The following is a 23,148-nucleotide window of genomic DNA, read 5'->3' on the forward strand; positions in this document are numbered from 1 at the left end:
ATCATTAGATATCAGTTACCAGACACAACCTGGCATATAACAACACGTCAATGCACCATCACAATCTCAGCAACACATAATGGCACAGAAATTATAAAATCCTCTTCAAGCAGACATGGCACATTCTGGTGCATATGTGCTGGGAAGTATGGGATGCTTTTAAAGAAATATTCTTTCTTAACAAATTTTTGGATTAAGGAATTGCTGCTTTTTTTGGAAATTGCACCAAGAAAGTTTCATTTGCCATGCTTGTTAATAACAGGACACAATTAGCATAATCCCCTTAACCTATTATAAAAGGAAAACATCAAATAACAGAAATTATAAAAATGCCTTTAATTAAAAATGTTGCTTTTTTCAAACCAGTCACAGCTAAGCTGAGGAGACACTCAGCTGACACAGTGTAAGTGAAATCCTTGAGGGAAAGCCCTGTGCCGTCAGGCTGGCACCAGCCACTTGGCAAAGCACAGCAAAGCACCACAGCTTTGACTCTGAAATGTGCGTGGGTGTCTGTGGCATTTTCCTTCAGGAAATGGCACTTACAGTGTGTCTAATGAATAAGGGAATATGTTAAATTTATGACAGGAGATAGTCCTTAAAGCTGCTTGTTGCAGTGAAGAGCACAAACTGCCCACTGATTTATTTTAATTTCATATAACATGAGGAGGCTTTTTGGAGGCTGTAGGTGTACTTATTATCACTGACAGTACAGTAAAATCCTCACAGCAGACACTTGAGCAATACCCAAAACAGCCCATAAACTATGAAACTCCTCCTCTCCCCCAAATCCCCCTTCAACACTGAAAGAAGTTGTTGTCACCTCCAACAAGTGCCTTTTTCTCCAATAGATATAAAGACACTAATATGTTTATTTGGACCCACAGATATTCCAGTCTGTCTCCCCAGCAGAGAAGCATTCTCTCTTATTCATGACCATGGTGTTCACTAGAGAACTTTAAGTTTTATTAATATTTTTTCTTAAAAATTTTCTGACTCCAGGAAAGTCACAAAGCTAAGCAGTCAGCCACTCATTATCAGCTTCTATATGCAGAATAGGCTCCCTTTAAATTACTAAGAACACAGTAATGCTTTCTGTAAACCATTGTCCAAATTTTACCCTCTGTAGATGGTCAAACATTTCCAATCAAACCTTGGTTTATCAAGGATAATGAGATCATAAGATAAAAAAAATTAAAATTAAAAACCACATCCAAATGCTGAAAGTTTAGGGCATATGTGGGCACATATATATAAATAAAATGCAGTACTTCAGGCAAGTCAGAGTTAAGCTTTCTAACATGTCCATCTCTTTTCCCAGTTTCCCTGCCAGAAACTGCACTCTGCCAAGATGTGAATTTGTGTCTTTACAGGACGGAGTGAGACCATGGCATGTTACAGCAAATATACCCTAATCTGGGAACCCAGCCAAGGGAAGATAAAGAAATCTGGAGACATACAAATGCAAAGAAGGGGTTGGGAGAGCATTTACAAGTGATATTTTTTGCTTTTGGACAGTATTCTTAACCATGTAAATTCTTTGAGAATCAATTAGTACTTTTCTATTAAAGAGTTAAATTAACTTTTTTTTTTTAAGAGGTGTTATATTTTATATTTTATTCATTAACTAGTCAATGTTATTGTTCATATTTCTCAAGGGAAAACTTGCTTTAAAAAGTAGCCAGGAATGTTATGTCTTCTCTTTCCTTTGACTTCCCTGCTTCTTTGTCAAACCCGCTGAAGGCACTGCATGCCTGGAAGACAACCTGGTTTTTTCCAGTTGTTTCAGTTGATCTAATGAAAGATATTACTGCTTCTTAGAAAACCACTCTCTTATGAAATACTATATCATTATAACGTATTTTGGTTTTATCTGCTACAAATGCTACAAACTATATTAATAAGAGTCATGGTATCCTTTTTGAAACAAGCTCTGACACTTTGTCCCCATTTTGAGAGAAAAAAGCTTTAAAAAAGAGAAAGAGGAAGAAGAGGAACATGCCAGAGCTGCAGAAATGTGGGTTATAATATCAGTGAAACGAAATACACACTGCACCCTGCCCATCAGCTGCTGCATTACATACCAAAGAGCTATTTATTGCTGTCACAGCACAGTCTGCTCCATGTACCACAATGCAATCTCTTTTTCATTTTGGAAAGTGATTTCCAGGCTATGAATTCCCCCCTACAGTTTCTCTTCACAGCACTTCAGTTAATACTGAGATAATTGAGTCCTTTGTCTCAAAGAAATGCCACATTCAGCATGTAGCAGCCACCATTTCAAGTCTCAAAATTGGGATGCACTGGTAATTAATTTGCTTTGCTGTATCTTAAACTTTATAGTACATTATATTTAAAGCATTTCTGCCTCATTGCCTTTTGCAATTTAAGGACCTGATAAAAGGGAAAAAATGGGTTTTAATTGCAAATTAATTTAGTGGACTGACACTCACAAAAGGATGCCTTAATATTAAACATGGACTACACTGGCAGTCTACCTCCATTTCCAGTAGGAACTTGCCTCCACCTTTGTGTTTTGCACTGGGGTATCCAAACTTTGAGGCATAACACCACGAGGTTCAAAGTTGAGTATAGAGCTGGAATTAGCACGTATTTTTGTGTGTGGTTAATATGAAATGAGTAGCCATAAATATTTTAAACCAAGCTCTTCTGTTCACAGCAGATAGCAAAATATCTGTTTGGAGAAGCTGTGGAAACTTGCTGTTGGCCAGTTCTTATGACATATGCTTTCAGTGAAAGCTCTGAGTTTTGGTTTGACTTGTTTTTTTAAAGGAGAAAGTCAACTTTTTCAAGGCTACCACATACACCTGAATACTATTTTTGCACTTGATAACTGTAAAAGTGGTTGGTGGCAGATTTGTATTATTAATATTTATGATTTAAAGGTGTCCTTCTCTAGGGGAGAACTGGGACAAAAGACAGCTGTGGTTGCAAAATGCCCCTTAAAAATTCTTGGATCACAAACTATTTCCTTATGGTGAAACTCGAATTTTCCAGCTCATATTTGATGCATCTGAGAAATGATGCATATACAAAAGGACAGGATTGAGCAACTGGATGAAGTGGCACATGAATGCAAAGCTGAGTTGCAAGGGATTGTAGGGAACTGATGATAAAATCTGGGATGTAGGATTTGCCTCCCACATCCAAGACCAGCATTGATTTTAATGCATTTTGGAATGGAAAGCCATTTTGGAACAGGTAACTCTTGTTTCAAGGATGACTGAAATTTGCAGCTGGCAAAAGGTGGAGTAAATATACTAAGAGAAAGAATGAGAAAAAATACTGCAATAAAGGAGATGGGATATCCTAACTCAAACTTCAAAGCTCATATTTTGCCAAAAAGCAGTTATATAATGTTTGTTGTGAAAATAGGAAAACTCATTTGACCATGTTATTTTATCACAATGACATTTGCAATGGTGTAGGAGTTTTAATCAACTCCCACAGAATTAAGTGCTGAACTCAGCACAAGTTCTGAACGAGCAATGGCCCCTCTCTCCCCTCCAATCCAAGCACCAGTAGAAATGAGCAGACAGGTAGAAGAGGCCAAGGAATAAAGTGCAATACAGTGACAGGTCAGCCACCACCATTACTGGTGTCTTCATACAAAAGAGAGCTACACTTTAAATCATATCAGAGCCCAAACCAACAAGACTGCAATTGCAAAGCAACCCTGCTTCTGTATCTCAAGGAAACACTAGAAGTGGAGAAGGTGCAGGAAGCAAAGGACCAGAAAAATAACAATGTCTCAAAAATCAGATTTAATACAACAGGTAATCAAATAGAAGGTTCAAAGGTGCCATGTTCATTTTCTGTACATATTTGTACATATTTTGTGTACGAATTTACACACAAACAGGCAACAACTAAAATGCACACACATTTCCTAGTAGAGGCTCTTGTGCTGAAATGAGGAAAAAAGCTAAAAAGAGAAAGGAAAAAACTGAAAACAAAGGAAAAAAACCTACTAACTTATGTAATCATCACAATGTTGAGCTTCATTTTCACAAATAGTACAAAAAGAGCCCATGAAAGGTTGAAGCTGAAAACTGCAGAATATTACAACCCCAAGGTTGTAATATAACTTCTGTATAGAAATTATTCTGAGAAACTATGAAGCGTCATGAAGGACTTGGGAGCATGTAAAGATAACTGTTCCTTCTGACCATAAAATTTATAAATACCTACAGTTCCTACAGAGGTTTTTCCAATTTTTTTATAATGTTCTAAAGCTGAAAGATTTTTCCTAATTAACTATGGCAATTTTTATAATCTGTTAGAAAAGGATCCCAAAAATAACCATTTCAAATCTACTTTTAAGAAATTTTAACCAATAATTTTTAGTTAAATTGTGGTAACTCAAAATTCCAAATCTGAAATGTGTCTGTTTTTTTTCTTCTGTTCCCAAGGGAGAGTAACAATAAACTGGGAACAAAGTTAGACATTTGGCAGGGATTCTTCAGCAGAATTTGGATGGCATCTAAGAGAAACTATTGCCCCAGGGAAGTGCAGATATGCATGAAGAGCTAGTATTTTGATGTGAACTCTTGTATTTCTCTAGAAATCATGCTCACACAAAGGAACCTGAAAATCCATCCAAACTTTGTATGTTCAGTGCTTGAAGCAGCTGTGTACCTCTGCACAGAAACTATATAAGAATGAGTCTTCCCTAAGCAGATATTAACAGAAAAATGTTAATACTCCAGAACAGCAACTTTGCCTCCTTAAGTAGGCAAACACAGAACACAGTGATTACAAAACCATAAAATGCCTGGCAGTGCACTAAAATACATGTCCTAGAGCTCTTCACTCTTATAATTCTGTTTTCAAAGTGAAGAGCTTTTTGCTTTCTTTCACTACATTCATTCTGATTCTATCAGCTGCTATGTGCTAATGTGCTCCACAGGTTTCACTCCTGTAGCTCCTAACAGTGCTGAAAATGTCTGAGGCATGACAAGAAATCCTGCAACATTGTGTTCTTGGATCACTTCTTAACAACAACATCCAGTGCATAATGTGTCAAAGGATAAAAATAAATTTACATCACTGAGTCGTGTCATTTTCTATAATCATTACATGATTAAAAAGTGCCTGGGATATGCAAAAAGGTGGAAGTTTAAAATATCAGGATGCAACAAATATCAGGATGCATCAAGAAAGGACTTCTGTGTAGGAGAAAATTTCCTTCTATGTAGCTTTCTCATCCAAATATCTCTTTTCCCCTCTAGACATAAAATTCATTAACTGTTCAAATTGGATTTGACTCAAGTTACACTGTTTTTGGTAATAAATCAGCTGGAGTTCAACTAATGTTAAACAATTTGGGTCTGGAGCCAAAAATTCAGATGTGTTCACCTTCAGCATTAGTTCTTTAATCAGTAAACTAAATTTGTTCTCCTTTTTCTTCAGTCTTTTAATCCTGTCTTTTATTGAGCTTTTTTTCAGTAATAAATAAAATAAATCATGAGTGTTAATGGCAATGAACAATAAAATTAGTGTTCTTTAAGTACAATCTGGCTCATTATATTGTTAAGGCATATTAACTTCCCAATAATGTAACTATATCATTTAATTACTAATGTCAAATTATATTAAAAGGAAACACAATTAAACCTTTTTCTTGCTCAGTTCTGCTGCCTTCCTCAGAAGTGTAAGTAAGATTCCCTGACAATACAAAAATTATTAGTCACAAAATCTATCAGTGGAAAATAACACCTATCTCATCTCTATCCTGTTCTTCCAAAACCACACACAGATTTTGCTGGAACAACTGACAGCACCACGTCATTAACACCTTTACACCCTGCCAGGAATCTGATGGAATAACTAAACACAAAAAAATATTACTATGGAGTGGAAAAGGCCCAAATCAAACAGAGCTTGAGGTAATAGCAAAAGAGTTGACCAAATGTTCACTACCAGTGAGTAGATATTTTTAAAGAAGCTCAGTAACACAGTGAACCTGGGAAAACCTTGTCAATTCCTGTGGACAGACTTTGTAGTCTTATTATTCTTTCTCATCATCTTCTGTTCCACACGACTCCAGTCAGAATCAAGTTCCACTAACAATACAGTAAATACTGACTGAATGATCCACTATTTTAATACATCTAAAACTGTTCTCAGGGTTACTGAATATAAAATATTGCCTCTTTGCTAGATCCTACATTTGATGAGAAGTTCCAGGTAAGCACAGGAATGTACAGCCTTAGGATGCTTCAGGCATGCCCTAAATCAGGAACTGCAAGAGCTTAACACAGTCATGGCGATACTCCTGACAAATTCTCCCAGACCAGAATGTTCAGATCATTCTTCCTTCAGAGGCACTTAAAAGGTATGTCATTTTCTTCTTCTGGTCAACATGAGAAAAATCCTTAGTCAGGCTCCAAAATCCCAAACAGCTGCCTTACTTTTTTTTTTTTTGTTGTTGTTGTTGTTTTTCTGTTTAAAAGCAAGTAATTTGGGGTGTGTACTGTTTGCTCTCTCAGGTCTTACTCCATAGGGAGTTAAATAAGATCCATGCTTCCATTCATTTGCCATGCTCTGGAAAATTGTTGTTTTTAACTGAAAAATGGTTGGTTTGTTTTTCCCTCCTGAAAATTCCTGCTCCAAAGCTGGACCTTCCAGAAAAAAGTACTGTGACAATATGTGACAGAAATTCCCATCATGCCATGATTCCAAATAAGGTCGCCTGAATCCTGAATGACTCAGTTAGCAAGCATAACCTCATCTGTAGCAGAAAAAAAAAAAATGAAGCAAATATATATATTTTCTGATGAGATCTGGAGTTTATTAGGGGGAAGCACATCAGTACTACATAATCTGTCTGTTCTGGCTCTATCTGGACAGTTCCTGCACATATCACCACCTCCTGCTGCTATGACGTTTAGTAATCTATGGGACAGAACTCTCAGATTTAATGGGTGGTATTCAAGTGCTCTTATGGCATACCCACAATAAATATCACAGTGCTCAGAACAAGCCTTGAAAATGTCTCTAGGAACATACACAACTACACAGCAGGATGATGTCACTACTAGATAAAAATTATACAAATTACTGCAGAACAGCATCAGTGTTCTAAACACGGTGCCACATCAATTTGTTCCACCAACACACTGCAACATAACAGCAATGTTTCACTGCCTCAAGGCATGCAGATCACCTCAACACCTCTGAGTGCTGTGTATTTGTTTTCCACAAAAACAAGCTGCATGGCTTCTGAAGCCTGTTATTCCTGCATCATCAATATCACTTTCTGTCTCACACCCTCAAGTTTGTCTAGTGAATGAGACACATTGTCTTGATACACTGCCATGTCTTTTTTCACTGCTGTCAAGTTGTTGGAGACAAGGCATGGCCCATGGCCTCTCTTTTTCCCTCCAGAGGTGCCAGATGAAATGTCAGCTTTCAAACTAAACAAGCAGTAGTACTTGAGGCAGCAGCAAGGGCAGAAGAGACATAAGGCTGATAGATGACAATGCTGAGGACAAACCAGACAGTAAGTGGGACAAAAAATACCTTGAAAAAATTTTGTTGTAAATACTAAGCCAACAAGTACTTCTAAGCTAAAGGAAAAATAGGTGACAACAAGTACTAAGAGAAGCAGAACAAAACAGGTATTTAGAGGGGATGACCAGTAACTAGATCAGCTTTTTAGCTCATCTATGCATCTCACAGCTCTGACTTATGCATGAGCCACAGCAGGACCCTCGATTTACTGCAGGGTTTAAACACCCACCAGCTCAGCTTGAGGAAGCCACAGAGGAAGACAGGCTGACTCAGCTCTGTACCACAGGGCTAAACCAACCTGCACATGTGCAATCACCACAGATCATCCACTGTAAACACATCCTAACTTGGGCACCCAAGTCCTGACTGTCCAGCTAAGCCCTGTTCCACAGCCACAGGTTTTTCAGAGGTATGGAATGTTCTGTTAACACAATAGGTGCTGACTTAAGCAGTCACACATCAGCACAAGGACAGCAATTGCATAATCACAAACCCATTTTTAGGAAGATCTATGATAACTGCTCCCCTGTTCACAATACCCATGACACATGGCAAAAGATGGAATGAAAAATCAAATTAGAAACGTTTACATGGGAAAAATCACAACCAATTGCCAATGAACTAAACTACCTACCTCTGAGGCAGTGAGATAGATATACTCTTTACAATTAATGAAGAGAAAAAGGCATGCTTGGGGCCCAGCTTGTCTTATTCTAAACTACACATATAAACAGGTCAGAGGTCTACAAAGGGAGCTATGGGAATCATTTCAGAAGAAAATGTGTGCTCCAAAGGCATCTGAGGGCACATGACAGCAATACCAGTGTCTGTGTATCTCTTTTCTGTGATGAATGTGAAAGTTAAGCACTATAGAGTTATTAATACCAGCACAACATGGATAAGAAATAGGAGATCTCAGATTTGCATTGGAAAAGGATATGGATGCTTATATAACAGAAAGGAAATTTGTGGTTTTATCCAAATCTGCGTTCTGAGGGGGGCAAATTCTCAACTGTTCTAAGTTCAGACAGCACCATTTTGTTTGAATGGAGCATGAAATAGAGGGTCTAGATTACCAGTTGGTTTGCAAAGGTCTCAGAGCTACTGAGCTGTAGTAGGTGCTGAGCTACTGTAGCTTCTTCCTCTCTTACCTACTTTTTCTGTCCTACATTTTCCATTATTTAAATAATTGATTTTAAAAAACAAATAACAGTACTGTCTGAAAATCTACTAAGTAGCAGCTCTTATGCAAAGCATTATTTCTAAAATGACTGGATTTTCCGAAAGCTGATTCTTTCAGCTTATTTTATTTGAAATCTAAAATTGCATATACTGGGATATGGGCAAATAAATCACTTCCCATCAACAGCAGCTTCTCATCAGGAGTTGAAAATACTATTACCCCTTTTCTTTTGACATAGAGTTGCTTTCCCAACCTACAAAACAAGGAATTCTACTACATTTTCGAAGTATCAGTCAGAAACATTGTTAAATTACTTGACCCAAAACAACTTTCAGAATTGGCTTGGCCAGCACAGATTGGCCAGCAATCTGTACTCCCTCTCCTGTCTTTACAGCTAGTGGCAGGAAATGTTCCTTCACCACATCTCCCAGATGCAGGCAGCTAAAGAAGTTGGAGTCATCCAGAGGAGAAATACTTCAACTAACCAGTCTTTCTCTGCATTTTATGGCATATCTGCACCTCTCTTGCATTCTTTTAATTTAGGCTTATAATTGAGTTCTCTGAATAAATCATCAAGTCTCTTTGGTGTCAGGTATAAACTGTCAGGAATGGGAGATGGTGATACAAAAGACAATTTTAATAAATAGGATAAAGGCTGAGAGAATAGGTCATGAAAAGAGATGAAATGACAGTATGTCTCATAAAACCTCCTCCAGTCTAATATCCTGTCTGCAGAAGCAGCCTTTAGAGCATGCTTAAGAAAGATAATAAGGAACGTGGCAAATATAATAATCCTTCCTCAAACAGTCAGCAGATTAGAGACTATTAATTGTCACAGGACTTAAGGGAATGAGTGAGAACAGGGCTCCATGGTACTGATGCAGCACCAAGGGCTGGGTAAATGGCTTGCATCTCAACAGCACATTTGACACTGGGAGAGATATCTCTGCTTAGCAAAACTGCTACAACAAATGGTCTCTGTAATGTGACAGTGTCCTGAATATCACACAGTCCAGCCTAGGCAGACCTTCCTTTCAGTGCAACTATAGATGCTGACATGGGAGAATAATGTAGAAATGCTAAAATAGAGCAATTCACACCACAGAGGTAATCAGAAAACTATAAAGATGCCACTTATTTTGGAAAAATCATTTAGCTAGTACCTCTCCATTCCACTTTTCCAAAGAGCCTTCTGTCACCTCCCATGCCGGAATGATGCTCATCAACAAAGAGTCATTCTGAGGCAGACCAGAGGCTAACCTGCCCCTGTCTGGCCAACACTTCAAGCAAGGAGAGAAAATCAGGGGGGATTATGGAACACATGAGCCTATGGCATTGCCCTCCCAGCCTTTGCCTACTGAAGTCTTGCAGAGGCAAGCATGTAGCCAGACTAGAAAGTTGAACAAATATGCATAGAGTTATTATCTCTGCATTGGTCTAATCCCTTTTAGGGTGACAAGCTCATTTGACTCAATTCCACAAACACACAAGCTGATATAAATTAACATGGAGAACATTTCTTCATAAGAAATGAACCAGACCCTGCTGTGTATCTGTCTTCCTTACAAGGAAATGCTATGCTGAGCAAGAACAAAGTCAGACACTACAGAATAAGGACAACTATCACTTGAGTATACAACTGTCACAGGGAGCACCAAATTGCCCTACTCCTCTGCAGGGAATTCTGGCTTACACCCCTGATCTGGACGACATTCAAAGAGCAATGGAAGAGCATGGAAGAACATGAAAGCAAACCTGTAATCACAGTGTACCACAGGCGTTAATTAACCTGGCTGCCATCCAAACTGCTGGCACCAAAATCCGCTTATCTGGGAGCTGCACATTTCAGCATTTCTGCAGACACTACTATGTACAGAGGCACTGCACTGCACAGGGGTAGCAGGCTACCCAAACCAAGAAAAAGAGGCAAAAATGGAGGAACGCTGAAAATTATTACAGTGCAATCAGAAGATCAGTTAGTAGTTGGAAAAACATGTTATTTGAAGAAATAGTACATCTGAATAAAGCAGGGATTGCATTGAGAATGTAATAAAAATAACTTGGAGAAAACAAGCATGAACAATCTCTAGTAAGAATACACCACAGTCAAGGAACAATTGTGCTGAAGCCAGAAAGTGAGAACAGTTCAAGTAAAGGCATTTGCCTCTGAAAAGGAATTGTGTTTCTACATACCTGTCCAGTCTCCTACTACTTTTAGGTGGACCCCAAACGTTGCTTTGGTATCTGTAGGGCACTAAAAATATTAAATATATTAAGCACCACTTCTAAGCAACAAAAAAAAAGTAACAAAATGCATTCAAAGTACAGTTGTTAAGACAGAACCTGATGTAAATAGGCCATTCCTAAACAGTCACACCAGCAGCTGTACCCTTAAAGAAGCAAGTCTATCATCAACACAGCTGGGGAAGCCAAGCATGCCTTGTATCCTTTCAGACTTAACCCTTTCTTCTGGTCACAGAGGAGTCTGGATGCTTGCCTGGGGGTGTGATTTGGAACAGAGAAGTCACTAAGCAGTACTCAGCAAGAATACCAACAACAGAATAGAACTACTCCTACTACTGACACATCATTAAAAATAAGGAGCTGCCCATCATTCTTACGGCATTTGAAAGACTTTTGATTCTTGAATGTCAAGGCTCACAGTCAAGCTGACCATTCTCATACAACTGATGCTTTCTTCTAAATGGAAACTGGAAGCAATTCACAAGACCTTACAGTTTGCAAAGGAAAAGCACCAGATTCCATGATATATCATAAAAATCACATTGCAGCCACCATTCTCTCACTCTATACATATGCCCTCACTTTAGGGCTATTTATTGTGACTATCAAATGTTATCACAATCTTATCCACACCATGGTATTTAAAAACCTCCAGTTAAGGACTAAAGACCCCCTCACTTTCATTCCTGGCTAGCTACAAGGACATTTCAAATGCACTGTTTGGACAACTTTTGCAGGTACACCAAATTATGCACACATAAACAGGACAAGCAACATTACTCAAGAAAAGATTCTTCAGTTTCCTTCTATAAATCAACACCATTGGTTTCTTTTTCATAAGAGATATTATTCCTGAGTTTTGATGCCTTTCTTAGAACCTGTTAATGATCAATCCAAGCTCTATCATAAAACCAATACCCAACAGACAATGTTCTGCCCCTTTTCTTTTATTTATTTTTTTTTTCCCTACTACTAAGGACAAATAGGAGTTTGAAGGAAGGGCTTAAATTCAAGGAACACATCTATATTATAAATAAAATGGGCCCAGGTAGAGAATCCATGCACCAAATACTCATGCACCACACTTAAGAAGACATTTCTTGCCTCTTTTCTGGACCTTTGCCATAAGTGTTCCCAAGATAATTGGTTCTGGGCAGTGTAAAATCACTGATCACAGGGCTGAGAATCAGTTTCTTTCAGTTCTGTATTTAGCAGCAGACACAGGCAAAAGGTTAGTATTATTTACATCTTGGAAAATCTAAACAGGGAATACAAAGTCCCAGCTCATCACTCCATTTTCCTGAGGGGGAAGAGCACTCCTTTTACAACTACTGATTACTATATAGACTTATGTAACTCCTTATTATCTTCCAGGTTTTCCTGTTAAAATGAAGTACAGAAACCCACAGTCCCAATTATTTCAGCAAGTCTTAGTCTCCAAAGAAAAGCAGCATCAAGGGAATGATGCAGACAAATACACAATGAGGCCAGTGTTTGCTAGGTCTCATTGCAGTATCTTTCATCAAAAATATCAAGACCAATTCTCCATATAAAAGCAAGTAAGCACTCTCTTAGGTGAGAAGATGTATACTGGCAGCAGAAAGGTCTGTTCCAGAGGCTTCTGTAGGATTTCTCACTCTGAGCTACCTCAGGGCTCTCTGTTTCACAGGAGGTGGACTGATTTTCTTAGTCCAACTATCCACGGTCTCAGTTCAGCATGTCTTCTACAAAATTGTTATTCCCTGCTTCCAGGAAGTTAATGGCAGAATACCCCTTGTCTCCTGCCAGAATAGGTTCAAATCTGTTATACTTTACATCACCCCTATGGCTAACTCTTTTCTGCACTACCCTGAAAAAATTATCCAATAAAAGTGAGATTTATTTCTCTTTAGACTTTAGGAAAACTATTTTGGCACTTATAATTAGTTATGAGACATCCTTATAGTTATGGAAAAATCCCCTTGTGCTGCTAAATCCTACCAGAAGAAACAAGCCCATCTGGGCTACATGGAGTGAATTTCCCCCAGTTTAAAAGAGAGAAAGAATGTAGGTGATACAGCAAAGGACCTCCAAAGCAGTGAGAGGATTGGACAGCCTGACATTCAAAGAGGGGTCAATACGGGAATGTACCTGGGCAACCCATAGAAGAAAAGCCTTGGGGAGATGTCTGTCTACCAATAACTAAAACCACTAAATTAATTACATTCACCAGTAACCTAAGCTCTACTATCTATCTCTACACCAAGATAAACTGAATAGTTTAACTAATTTATAATACACTACTAGATTAACACATATTTGATATATATTTTATTTAACACCTTTATATTTTGATCATGGTTCTCTGTTGTCCTCTGCCTTGCTTTTATGTGAATGCAAACTAATGCAAACTAAACTAATTACTGTTAGATCATAGCAGTTATAATTTATACCCCACTATAATGGGCCCAAGTTGCACCACATGAGATTTAGATGGAGTGTTAGGAAAAAATTTCTTTACCAAAACAATGGTCAAGCATTGGAACAGGCTGTCTGAGGAAGTGGTGGAGTCACCATCCATGGAAATGTTCAAAGGACAGATGTGGTGTGGTTCACCACAGGATTTGAGGCTTAGGGACATGGGTTAGTGGTGGACATAGCAGTGCTGGGTTAATGATCTTTTCCAACCTATGTGAGTCTATGATTCTATACTGGTACAAAAATCTGCTCACAGCAATGAGCAGTGGAGAAATCTGTACATGAGAGCCCAGCACAAAGCAACTGAAAACTATTAACATCTGTGCTTCTAGCTTAAAGAATATTTAACATCACTGCTTATCTACTCCCAGTTAAAATCCTGTCCAGAACAAGAAATGAGCCAATCCTACTGAAGTTATTTTAATGTTATTAATTGCTATTCAGTATTTTAAAACACTTCTTTTTAGGTGCTAGGGTGCAGGGAATGGGGTGAGATAACAGCAAGCTAGCAAGTAAATAGAAAGTTAATTCCTAAATGTTTCCAGTTCTTTTGTATACCTCTATCATAAGAGCTGTGAAGGCTCTTTAGAGAGGTGTTAAGTTCTGATTACTGACTATCACAGAAATGCTAATGCATGCACCAGAATAACACCGAGGAATAGCTGTTATCAGAAAAAAGGAGATGAAAGGGATGCCCAAGTTACAAACCCCCAGTGGCTCTGCAAATAAAGCTCCTTAGAAGTTCCAGTGGAGATACTGCTCTCAAGTAAACTCCACCACAGTAAACACCACCTCTGCATTTGATGCTCCAGTAGGTGGCCTGAACAGTGACCAAAATTACAAAGAAGATCTGTGCTACAGCTGGAAGAACAAAGTGTCTGATTGGGGGATTTAAAAAGCTCGTTGTGGGATTTGTTTACATAAAAGGAAACTCCTTCAAAGAAGTCTTTCACTTTGAGTAAAAAGCCATTATATGATCCTAATATGGATTTGCAGATATCCTGGCAGGGACTGCAAACAATGTAGAGACCCTGTTTCCATGCTCTGGCCTGCCAGGGTGAACCAACTGCATTGCAAACCCTAATTCATCAGTCCATCCTTGCTGCAGACTCAATGAGACCTTACCCAGACCAAGGTAAACACATTAGAGACTTGGCAGGTTCTGAAAAGAGGCAGAAGTGAGAAGAAAAAAAGAACTAAACACAATAAATGTATTTTTCCCCTCTGTAAAAGGGAAAAAAAAAAAAAAGAGAAAAAAGAAATAAAAAGTTTTCAACTTTGCCAACTGACAAGAAAATATGAACCTTGGAAGCTCACTAAGCTGCAGCTTGTCTGGTTTCATACAGAACTGACACAAACATTCCTAAAATGATTCATTCTGACATTAGAAAATGGAGAGGAGTGATGACAAACACAGGCATGCTATATAAAGGTAGCCAAGAAATAGTAGCTAGACTTCAGTCTGACTCATAAGAGGTGAACTCTGTAACACTGGGCTATCCCTGTTTTAACTAATTAGTCCTGTAGAAGCAAATTATAGAGGAAAAAAAAAGTTACCACATGGAGTTATGTTAAATACAGCTCTTCCTCAAACACTCTGAGATTTTTTTTTTAAATGTATCCATTTATTTCTGTTTCATGTTATTTTACAGATTCAATTTTGGTTAAAAGCTTTTCCTGTTAGAGACTTGGCCATACAGATATCCTAAATGAACAGGCAGACATCATAACATCTTGAATGTGGGGAAATCCTAACCATGGAGCATGATTTAAGTATCAGGGGTGCCAGGATGATCAAGGCAAGACCACCATGCCTCAAATACCCATGGCTTCAGCCTGAGCCCTGCCGTAGTAGAGCCAACTCCCAGCAAGCAGCTGCAGCAACACATCCCAAACATTTTTCACTTTCCACTGCCATATATTCCTTGCTGTACAACCTCAGACACCTGCAGTCGAGCTAGTGGAAAAAACACACCATAACAAACTGCAGGATGCATCATGGGCAGCTGCAGCTCCAAGAAGGGTCATTCTGGTCATCTGGGGTCTGACTTCCTCTGTAACACAAACCACAAACCCACGCCCACTAATTCCCATGAGTCTGTAGTTCAGCATTTGCTAATTCACTCCCTGAAATCTCAGTTGTTAAATTACTCTCAGTGTTAAAAATTATCTTTGTTTTCTTTAGGTCTCAATCTATGAGATGACTATAAAATCTACTTGCTCCTTGATTTCACTCTCGCACCACAAGAAAATGCAAATTTTTAACGTCCTGTTGTCTTAGAATTGTAAATAGACCAATACTTGTATAACACACACAATATGGCATAAAATAAATTGTTGAACATATAATATGAAATTTCTTCATTTATTTTCTAGCAGGTCTGTAATAGTGCAACTGCTGCTTCTATTGTTGCTATGGATGCACTCACTACAAAGGTACACTTTTAGAGACTAATCAGCATTTCTTTCTCTCTGCAGCTGAACCAAGGCAAAAAACTTGCTGACTACCCTTTCACCCCAGCAGACACACTACATATCACAGAGTCATAGAAAGCTCAAGCTGGAAGGAACCCATAGGGATCATGAAGTCCCAACTCTCTATAGCAGAGAAAATAAAAATGTTTCAATCCTAGCAATATTTAGCCTATATAATTTATGCATCTCAAGTTGCTGGCTTGGGGGGAAAAAAACAAATCACAACATTTCAAGATGCTCAGAATGAAAGCCTTTGTCTCTGAAGGAATAAAAAGCAGAAGAACAATGCTTCTGCCCAAGGCTGCCTCTCCAAGTCCTCCAAGGGTACACAGACACATTGCCAAGTAACAATGCACAGAGCTAACACAGGACAAGGAAACTCAACAGCACAAGAAGGTCCAATCATCCCCATGCAAAACAATAGGCCACCTCAGGCTCATGATAACTGGCTTTCAGTGGTGTGAGACACTCATGGAAAGAACCAAAGGATCATCAAGTTTTCCAGACACATCACCACCACCTCAAGGAACCGCTGTGTCCCTCTGAACTCCCCTACCAGCACACACTGTATTTTGCCAGGCTAAAGCAGAGAGCCCCACCAGCCAGATGGTCTTCATTTTAAGACAGCAAGAGGCAAGGCACTTAATTTCCTCTAATATTTTGTCTACATGTTAACTGTATTCATGCTTAAAGCTTGTGCTCAGGTTTTGTTTTTGTTGTTTGCTTGTTTGTGGGGGGGGGGACATTGGTTTTTTTGGGGTTTTTTTTTATTATTTTGACGTTCTCTTGCAGTTCCTTGACCTTGCCCTAACCTGACAACAGCTAAACTAAAAACACTATCTCTGATGGGAGAAAACACATTTCTCTGCTAAAGTCAGTACATACTTACTATGTACTATAAATTTACTTTCATCGAATTAAAAAACTCAAACCTTGCTGATTAGAGGAATCTGTCACCTGTTTAAAGTATCTGCTGAAGGAGAACTTGGGGTTTAGTGAACTTGAGTGTAACAATTTCTTTGTTCCCTTCTCACTGAAAGAGTCAGATTTGAAAGTTTAAATAAAAGTCAGGGTTTACATAGGGTTTTTATACAGACCCCACAACCGTTAATCCCCAAACCAAACAAACAAGTCTAAGGAAATACTAAAGACATCTGCAATATTAATCTATTCTATTTTTGTTTTACTTAAATTCTTCATCAAACAGCTGCTAGACACTCTTCTACTTCTATGAAGAGCAGACAAGCTCTAGGGATTTCTTTACTTTGCCAGCAAGATACTTCAAAATTTCCCTAAACACTCTGCAAATCATCTCATAAAGACAAGTTTCATAACTATTTGCACAAGATATTTAACAAATCTTATTAGAATGTCATCATGTTAGATTTTGTTTTTATTGTATTTATCTGACAGTATGAACTTAGCTCTTGATGTCCTTACATACTTTTTACTCAGGCAACCTTCCAACAGTTTTTCCATTTTTTTATAAAGTATTTCAGATTTTGGCCCCTAGGCTTTTCCTGTTGTGGATAGTTTATATCTTAAGTTTACAGTGTAGGGCACATGTTTCTCCATCATCTCCTTACGCAGTACAAAATTTCTGGCTTAAAGAAGCTTAGAGCTAAAATTTCACTGCTAGACTGCTAAGATTTTCACTGATTTTAAATGAACCCTGGATTATCCAGGGATAAAGACAACTCTGGGTCCACAAAATATTGGTTGTATTTTACAAATGCTAATGTGCTAATTCTCATGTTGTTTATACTGAGTATAACATTTGCCGAGATTTTTCTGACAAGGGATCAGGCCCAAAAACATAAAATGTACAGGTCAGGGCTACCACCTTTTAATCCCATCCTGTCTAAATCCAGATACCAAATGGACTTTTACAGAGATGCAGAGGTAACAAGGAATAAAATCTAAAACAAAACAAAAACCAAAAAAAAAAAAAATCAAACCTAAACTAAACACTAAAGGTAGAAAATCTATGATTAAGTAATAGCCCTGAGATTTTAGGTACAGTATATAACTTGTCTACATTCAGAAACCTCCCAGGTAATTTTCCTATTTACCCTGAGATGATTAATGGATTTAAAAGTTTCTCTGCCTGGGATTCAATACTACTCTACAATCTGGTTATTAATCAAGAGAGTATTCTTCTGTAATAATAAATATTTAGATATGAGTGGATTTGAGTATCTGCATATGCAAACTTGTCCTCTCCTAAAAACTCAGTTTTGACTTGTTAAAAAATGCACAAATATCATCCTCCCTCTGGAATTTTCTTACTCCTACAGAACTGTATATGGAAGGAAAGGAAGGAAGATGTTGCACTACAAATCCTCCTGATGTGATCTGCTTCCAGTTAACCATCTGCTCAAAAATATGGAGAACCAGAAAAAGGGCAGAACTTCTTGGAGCTTTTCATTACCAGACTCTTCCAGTTTCTGCTTCAATGGGATTTAAAAGCAGATTAAATGCAGCACTTAAATAGGGGAGGTCAGAGCACACTCTGACACAGGACAAAATTTCTAGTTTCAAAGAATGTTTCAAGCCTCTTGTTGCCAGTAGTTGATCACTGCTTAGCTTTTACCAGAACTGGGATCCAGACACTGAATGAAGAGCCAAAACTCTTTAAAGGATCTGAAGAAGCAGTCTCCCACCTTATTAATAAAGCACGTATTTCATAAAGACCTGAAGTCTCAAGGCTGGGATCTTTGGTTTGACTTGTTTCGATTTTTTGCTTTTTATGTGCCACTTCCAAGCCACCTATCCCTTTTAACTCTATCTCATGAATCTACTAATCAGTGGATATACAGAGAATGTCTTATACAGACACAGAAAAAGCTCAGCAATTGTTTATGCAAGATACCTATGTTTAAATATTAACAGCGGTATCTTTAGATACAGGTATGTGTCAACTGAGGAAAAGAAAAGGCAACAAAAAAAACTTCAGGATATTCAGACTTTAGCTCCAAGGAAGAAACAGGGGAATGACAGCAGCCAGTGACAGCCAAAACTATCAAAACTTTAGAATAACAGATTATTTGATGCTGTAATTATGAATGTTTGTTGCAAAACAGAATTTTGCCAAATCAAACCTTAGATCTGAGCCATCACTAAATTTAGGAGGATTCAGCTCTTACTCTTGTCCTTATTTCGAGGTCTGTTACAGTCTAAATTCTAAATGAAGTGATGTAATTGTTTCCTACCTTCCTTTGACACAAGAAAATCAACACTACTGAAATAACAAGGTTACCAAGCTTTATGAGCTGCTGGGAGTAGACATCAGTGTTTCGATATCCAAGAGTTTGTGGCCACTCATTTGGGGAAAAAAAAAAAAGGAAGCATGCAGTCATAGAGTCATGCTGCTGCACTGCAAATCACTGCAAGTAAACAGTTAAGTGTCTGGAAAGAGAGGGAACTCAACCAGAGGGAAAATGTATGATGGAGATGAAAAAAAAACAATGCCACTGTAAACGGCAAACCTTAGTCTCTTCTTCCTACAGGTTAAAACAAAGAGCAACCAGAATGATGTTGACAGAAATGAACACTCTCCAAAACGTTAAAAAAAAAAAAAAAAAAGACTTCAAGGTCTCTAAAGATTGATTTAGACAATTACATTTAAATTACATCCCACAGCAGACAATTTCCACACTTTCCTCCAAAAAGGGTAAAGAAATGACAGTCTCAGGAAGCAGAGCATGTTTCTCTGGATAGTCTGATCTCCAGACCGTATCTCACATTTGATCTGAAAGACAAATCTCCTTACAAGTTCATCAAGGGAAAATCACACAAAAATAATTTGTCCATTTACATACACTCAACTAAAGTATTTATATGCAGAACATAATTCTCCTCACTACAGATGAAAATAACTTGGAACTGACTGTGTTCTGCTCAAATTCTAAGACGCAATAATACCCTACCTAAAATAATTAGATTGGACATGAGGGTATACAGGACTGAAAATGTGACACTGTCTTACACAGCACAGTAACAGATATGTAGAGTTGTGTAAAAAAAACAGTGAAAAAAACAACATGCTAAAAAGAAAGCTTTTTACGGAACTGAAATCAGAACAATGGAGCAATGAAAACACTATGAAGTAAATAGCCCACTATGCACTACTTCGAAGTGTCCAGCAGGTCACATGCAGGAATCCCAAATGCTGGGCCAGCTCTTCATTACCTTTCCCAGACTTCCCAATGATAAGGAGTCACTCTAGTGAGTACAAAGTCACTAGTGAACAAAAAACATTAAAAACACTCCAGAAATGGAAATTGCACTGCTCATGAGAGAAAACTGGTATTTCCAAGTGTCTGAATTTCAGTGAAACTACTAGAGGGTTGAGGTAGGTGATCCTCCTTTATTCAGCACTGGTGAAGCCACACTTTGAGATCTGTGTCCAGTGCTGGATTCTTCACCACAAGAGAGACAAGAACATACAGCAGAGAGTCCAGACAAAGGCCATGAAGATAATGATGGGACTAGAACACATCTCCCACGAAGTTTGAGAGAGCTGTGACTGTTCAGCTCTCACTTCTGGAGAACAGAAGGCTCAAGGGGACCTTTTCAATGTAGAGCACCCAAAGGCAGGATGCAAAAAGAATAAAGCCTCTTTATGCTCACTTGGTTACAATTCAGAGCTCCCTCTGGCTCTGAGCAAAACACATGGGAGATTTGCCAGAGTGGAATGGGAGTGAGTTCAGTGTCTTTACACAACCTCCTGTGTGTTCCTCCACCCTGGTGTTATGTAAGAAACTGACCTAAACTGTAAATATTACACAACCTCAAAAAGGGAAGGGACTAGTAAAATAGATCCACGACTCCTTCATGCTGATTCACCCCTTCCTTTCCACTTAAGATTATTACCCACTTTTAAGAGTGCAATGCCTGCAATGGTCATTTCTTGTCTCTTAAGCATGCTCTAGGCACAGTGACATATTTCACCAGTGTGAACAGAACATCACATAGGGCCTGGAGACAGACTTTTTAGTATGACCTGTTGCAATAGGACATAGGGTAATGGCTTTAAGCTGAAAGAGGGTAGATTTAGACTAGAGGTAAGGAAGAAATGTTGTACAATGAGGATGGTGACACACTGGAACAGGTTGCTCAGAGAGCTGGCAGATGCCCTGTTCCTGGAAATATTCAACATCCCCAAGTTGGGTGGTGTTCTGAGCAACCTGATCTAGTTGAAGATGTCCCTGCTTACTGCAGTGAGGGTTGGCCTAGGTGGCCTTTAGAGGTCCCTTCCAACCAAAGTAGTCTATTACTCTAAGCAAGATACCAGTGCCAGGAAGAAGACTGCAGTCTTCCCCTGCAGCTCTGCTGAAGTCATTGCTGCAGTGCACTTCCAGTATCTGAAGCCATGCACACCTTTCATGAATTTCTTACTGTGGATCTAAGCCACTCACCCCATCACCAAAAATAACCCAGGGATTACGATCATTCAACAAAAGAAGCAGTAGTAGTGTTCCAGTGTGCTTGGGAACTGCAAGTAGGTCAGATGAAAGTAGAAAAACAACTGAGTCAAGCTTTTGCCTACACATTCTACAGGTATTACCCATGGCTAGCAACATATATAAACAACACAAAGGCTTTCTAAGCAGGACATCAAGCCACACCATATTGTCTGACCTAGAAGGACACATGGAAATGTGTCCCTTGCTTAGGCTGGGTAAAAAGATTGTCATAGACCTAGACACTTAGAATCCTCATTATGCTGTAGAAGTCATTTACCCAATGACAGCCTCTCTCCAGCTGAGTTAATGTTGTAGGAAAATACACTTCTGGCAATTCAGTGATAACTTCGTATCTTGTAATAGAATATAAGTGTGATCTTGAAGGATATGCTGTTATGCTGAAGGATATTATCACACTTAAAAGTGTAAAACATTATGCATGAGTGGAAATTGCTAGTTTTAATGTTAGATATTTAATACATAGTTGTAAAACTTATACAAACTGTAATTTATCAACTGCAATTACATACTGAAAATATACTGCATATTATCTGTATATAAATTACTTATATTCACTAAGAAAATTCAAATTCACAACAAGAGATCTGTTTTCCATAGCTCCTAGCTCTAGAAGTTCATGTGCAAAAATATTTTTTCATAACACGCATTGTCATACTATACAATTTTAAATACTGGACAAAATTCTCAAATCATACAAGAAATCTGACATCTAATTCAACTTCATCTTATGACTCCACCCAGTAGGTCTGTGTCTCTTCTCTGACAACCAAGCCAATTTTTTTTATGACATTATTTCTAAAAATTAAAACCACAAATTCCATTGTTTTAGCAGTGTCCCAATACAAGAAGACTAAATCTTTATATAATAAGAGTTCCAGTTTCCAAACTGTGCATTTACTAATCACGATCAAATTATTACCATCATATTAATTTTGACTGAGATGGACAGTGAGGAATTAGGAACATGGTATTTTAAGATTAATGTTCAAATAAGATGTGCCCACTGGTACAGACAAGCTCTATAACTGCACTAGGGCAAAATGAATGGAAAGAGCTACCCAAGACTTAAAATTAAATTCTTGAAATTTATGGTCTGATTACTAATGTAATAAAAAGACGTAAAGAAGTTCTGACTAAACCATTCTGCATAAATTCATATATGCATGTAACTTTTCATCATTCCATATCAAGTTATCTGTGGATTATACCGAGGACAGTTTTAAAAGTGATTACTTCCATTAACACATAAATAACACATTTCTCTGGTTTGTACTGGTAAACTGAATAGCCATGAAAACTTTGCAGAAGTGCAATGAATGCTTCACCAAGCTATACAGAGGCACCTTCCCTCAAGAGATTAATTCCTAGATTTACAGCACAAAATTGATTTTGGATGGAATCTAGTGTGGGTTCCCCTGTGACTCCTAGCTCAGGATACAGATAAGTAAATTAAAAAATAAAAAAAAAAAGACCCCACAAACCCAAAGAACTGGACCTGGCTGTGCCCTCAGAATATCAGCAAGTATAAAAACATCTCAATTGCTCCACAACACTAGCTATAACTCAGTAGGAATAAAGTATCAGTTATCAGTCCAAAGAAAGCAATTACACATGAACATTCATCTACAAGGTCTTCTTGAAGAAGAATGTCCAATTCAGGCAATCCAAAAGCATTTACTTCCATTGGAAAGAAAAGGCTGTCACTAATATTCAGTCTCATACTCTGCTTTTTGTTTTGATTTTTTTAGCAGAATCTACCAGGTGTCT

The 23,148-nt window shown here is 38.2% G+C and overlaps 1 protein-coding gene across 4 annotated transcripts in view; it reads right to left on the reverse strand.

Annotated features, from left to right (window-relative positions):
* Positions 1-23,148, reverse strand: part of NOX4 (NADPH oxidase 4) — a 97,807-nt gene that overhangs the window by 47,103 nt on the left and 27,556 nt on the right. For all 4 annotated transcript variants that reach the window (XM_021545015.4, XM_085574789.1, XM_085574783.1 and 1 more), the window contains exon 12: positions 10,910-10,970. In XM_021545015.4, the coding sequence (XP_021400690.2) occupies positions 10,910-10,970 (61 nt within the window). The remainder of the gene's footprint in view (positions 1-10,909; positions 10,971-23,148) is intronic.

Source organism: Lonchura striata, chromosome 1 (genome assembly GCF_050655825.1).
Source record: "Lonchura striata isolate lonStrDom1 chromosome 1, ASM5065582v1, whole genome shotgun sequence".
Classification (NCBI taxonomy): domain Eukaryota; kingdom Metazoa; phylum Chordata; class Aves; order Passeriformes; family Estrildidae; genus Lonchura; species Lonchura striata.